Source organism: Octopus bimaculoides, chromosome 30 (genome assembly GCF_001194135.2).
Source record: "Octopus bimaculoides isolate UCB-OBI-ISO-001 chromosome 30, ASM119413v2, whole genome shotgun sequence".
Taxonomy (NCBI): Eukaryota; Metazoa; Mollusca; class Cephalopoda; order Octopoda; family Octopodidae; genus Octopus; species Octopus bimaculoides.
The window spans coordinates 4,365,781-4,369,911 of record NC_069010.1 but is presented as its reverse complement, the minus strand read 5'-3'; the positions used below and the strand labels follow the sequence as shown (position 1 = coordinate 4,369,911).

At 40.2% G+C, this 4,131-nt stretch overlaps 1 protein-coding gene across 1 annotated transcript in view; it reads right to left on the bottom strand.

The window, feature by feature from the left end:
- The window catches only part of LOC106878284 (uncharacterized), a 21,436-nt gene extending 18,121 nt beyond the window's left edge, over positions 1–3,315 (bottom strand). Inside the window, exons 1-2 of the mRNA XM_052978085.1 lie at positions 2,808–3,315; positions 377–2,417 (exon numbers count right to left, since the gene is read on the bottom strand). Coding sequence (XP_052834045.1) covers positions 377–548 — 172 coding nt within the window. The 5' untranslated portion in view covers positions 549–2,417; positions 2,808–3,315. The remainder of the gene's footprint in view (positions 1–376; positions 2,418–2,807) is intronic.
- Positions 3,316–4,131: the final 816 nt, after the last annotated feature.

The window sequence follows — 4,131 nt, the reverse complement described above, 5'->3', positions numbered from 1 at the left end:
AGACAGACATAATGAGAGACAGAGATAGACAGAGACAGACAGATAGATAGGCAGATAGACAGATATATAGACAGGGAGATAGATAGATAGACAGATAGGGAGATAAATAGATAGATAGACAAATAGATAGGGAGACATAGACAGAGATAGATAGATAAACAAATAGATAAGGAGACAGATAGACAAATAAATAGGGAGATAGATCGATCGATAGATAAACAGATAGGGAAATAGATAGACCGATAGATAGATAGACAGACAGCCATTTTGATAGGGAGATGTATAGATAGATAGACAGGGAGATATATAGATAGTTTCCAAGATGCAAACATAGATATTTAGAAAGTGAATGTGAAATAACGAGATTCAAACTCACGTCTGTCTAGCAGCTTTGATGCCATCATGGGGCCGACTTTCTTCAACATTAGATAAACCAAATATCTGTTGGTCTCCGACGAGAACTTCACGTTCTCTTCTTGGCACATTCTCTGCAGATCCAAAATCCCCGACAGGCAAGGCACCTGCACGTCGTCTTCCTGGCGATGCATCCTCGCCTCCACTTCTTCCTTTTTCTTCAGGATTATTATTGTTACTGATCGATTTAATCAATTGCTAGATTAGGTGAGGGCCACAAGGGCCCAAACCTGTCTTTTTTTTATATACCAACCGATTCAAAACATGTATGTATATGTGTATGTATATATATGTATGTATGTATAGGAATGTATTTACGAATGCGTGCGTTTGTGTGTGTATGTACAAATATGTTGTGTCGGAGATGCTTGTTTCGGTGACTTCCGGTGAGGTTTGGAATTGAACTCGAAACGAAGATGATAGTAAAATACCGATATTATAATAATAGCAGCAGTAGTGGTAAAAACTAATAATAACTAATAAGAAGAAGAAGAAGAAGAATAAAAAGAATAGTGGTTGTTACTGTTATTGTCACTGGCGGTGTGTAAACTCCTCGTGGTGTTTTGGTCTTTGTGTAGAAAGCCGTTTTGGTCTCGCAATCAAGCTGGGATTACGACGATAATGATGATGATGCTGTTGATGACGATGGCGATTGATGTTAAACGTTAAATGACGACGGCGGTGGTGGTTGTTAATGAAAGCCTGGATATTCGAGGTCAATTAAGGGCGGCAAAAGAATGTAGCGCTCGTTCCGGTTAATTAATTAATTAATTAATTGACAACGTTGATGATGATGATGTCAAAAATGGTGATGCGCTTCTTTCTGATCAAAGCGATCTCGGTTTCAATTCAGCTGGGAGCCAAATTAACGAGTGTTTCAACACCGGGAGGGGTTGTGTTATGTTTGCGTTTGACTATGTGCCTCGGTGGACTTACACACTCGCTTCCGTGAATGTATGTGTGTCTGTACGCCTCGCTGGACGAGAACTCCCGTTTACAAGAGTCTGTAGGTGCCTCGATGGACGTAGACATGCGCTTGTGTGTCTGCACATTTGTGTAACTCGATCGATTTAAACATCCGCTTTGTTTGTAGATCTCTGTGCCTCGGTGGACGTAGGCGCCTGCTTGTGTCTGTGCGTAGCTAAGTCTCAGTGAACTTAGATGTTTGTGTATCTGTATGCCTCCGTGGATGTAGACACTAGCTCATATATATGTGTAGTGCCTCGATGGACGTAGACATGCACTTATATGTCTGTGTAATGTGCCTCGATGGACGTAGACACCCGCTTTTAAGTGTGTACGTACCTCGATGGACGTAGATATTCGCTTTTAAGTGTCTGTTTATCTGTGTGTCTCGGTGAACTCAGACACTCGCTCATATACATGTGTATGCCTCGATTGGCGTAGGCACTTCGTATATATGTCCTACACACAACAGCAATATCCGTGTAATTAATAATCCGTGGAGTATAAAGGAGGGAGGGAGAACCAAAAGTCAATTAAGAAACAAATGCTTTAGGTCCGGTTTGGTTTAATTAAGATGCGAACAAAATTGTGATGTTGGACACAGCAATGGTCCTAATTGTTATGACTTGTTGTTGTCACCTCTTATTTCCCGAACGATTGGTGCCATTATTGTTGTAGAGTGCAGGAGAGGAGGAGAGGTTGGAACACTCGGAGAGAAAAGGAAAACGACACGCGGCTGGTGTTACTGTGTATGTGTGTGTATATATATATATATATATATATATATATATATATATATCTAGATGTGTGTGACTATGTATGTAACAACAGTTATGTGTGAATGTAAGTTTGTATATAACTATAGATATGTGTGATCGTATAGATCTATAGATATGCGCGTCAGTATATATGTCTATATATCCTCCGTGTGTCTATATATATTTATATCCTCCATGTGTCTGTGTACATTTCTAGATGTCCTCCGTGTTGCGGCCGTGGTTCCATGTAATGTGATCCGTGATCGAATTTCAGGGTAACTGCGAGGAAAGAAAAGAAGAAAAAAAAAATATAAGATTTCGTTGTTTTTCTGTGTAACTTAAAAACTATATTCCTGTGTGTCTCGGGGTGGAATTTCCTAATCAATATTATTATTATTATTATTATTATTAATACGATCGGCTTTGTCTGATCGCTTTTGTAAATCTTTTACAGAGCCATTATATATATATATATGGGGAATGCATGTGTACATCGATGTATACATGTGTGTGTGTATGCGTGTTTGCATGTATATATATATATATATATATATCTGCGTGTGTACGAATGTATATGTACATGTGTGCGTATATCTATATACATATATATTTATGTATCTACGTATATATGTGTGTATATATATATATATATATATATAAATTACTGACCGGCTTGTATCCTATGTTGTATTCTCTTTCTCCAGCTATTTCTTGGTGTGATCCGGCTCTCATTCACATCCTAACAGAAATATACATACATATATATACATAGATGTCCTTACATCTATATAATTCTCTTTCTCCAACTATTTCTTGGTGCGATCCGGCTCTCGTTCACGTCCTAACATAGAAATATACATACATATATATACATAGATGTCCTTACATCTATATACCTACACAGCTAAATATATATATATATATATTTATATACAGTACTAAGGGTTCGATTCCACACGAAATCGCACAGTTGCAAGTGGGAAGCCGGCCGGCGTCAGTGGTGGGGTTGGGCGCCTGGCTGTGTGTACTTCTTCGACAGGGATCGAACTGGCGCCGTCAGCTTGGCAGGAAGCTGTTGGACACATTCAAAAAGTTCGCGGCCATACTCTTCTGCCAACTCGATCGTCATTGGTCGAGACGAAACGCACGTGACCAACAGTAGGCGGGAGAAAGAAAAAGTGGTTCTTCCTTGAATGTGACAAGGGGAGATCACTCTCACTTTCTCGCGCGCTCTTTTCCTCCCCCTCCCTCTCGTATATTACATCTGCCATTCTCTTACTGCCCCTCTCTCTGTCTCTCTTAATTACTCTTCCCACTCCTCTAGTTTAATCACTTTTGCACTCTATCCCTCCCTCCCCCTTCAGTTCCGACTGTTGTCTCTTACTATCCCTCTCTCTCTCTCTCAGTTTTATATATTACCTTTTCTACAGCTCCCTTTTTCTTTTTACTCTTTCTATTACTCCCTCTTTCTCTTTTTCGCATTCATTTTAACTTACCTTCTTTGTCACTTTTTCTCCTCTTTCTTTGCTTCCATTCTCTCGCTTACGCTCTTCCACTCTTACTCTTTCTCTTTCACACTTCCTCAGTACCCCCTCTATCCCTCTCTTTCTCTCTGTCACTCAGTCTAACCTCTTACTCTATCTTAACTTACACTCGCGCTCTTCTCTCTCAGCGAGTGAGAGTCTTCCAGACAAAGCCGGGTTCACTTCCTTTTCTTACAAACACGAAACGAAGGCCATACCGAGGCTGCTAAAAGCGGCGTTGACGGAAAATAGACTAACAATAAAAGTTATTCCAGCCGCGACCATCCTTGTCTTTTATATACACACAGTGTATCTAGGACTACGTGATCTAATGTGTCCTTCCTTGTTATTGATGCTTAGCCCCGAGTCAGTCCTGATCCAGCAGACTTATGATCAAAGACGCTCCAGTTGCGACCATCCTGTCTTTTATACAGACACAGCGTTTCTCGGACAACTGTGTCCGTTCTTGT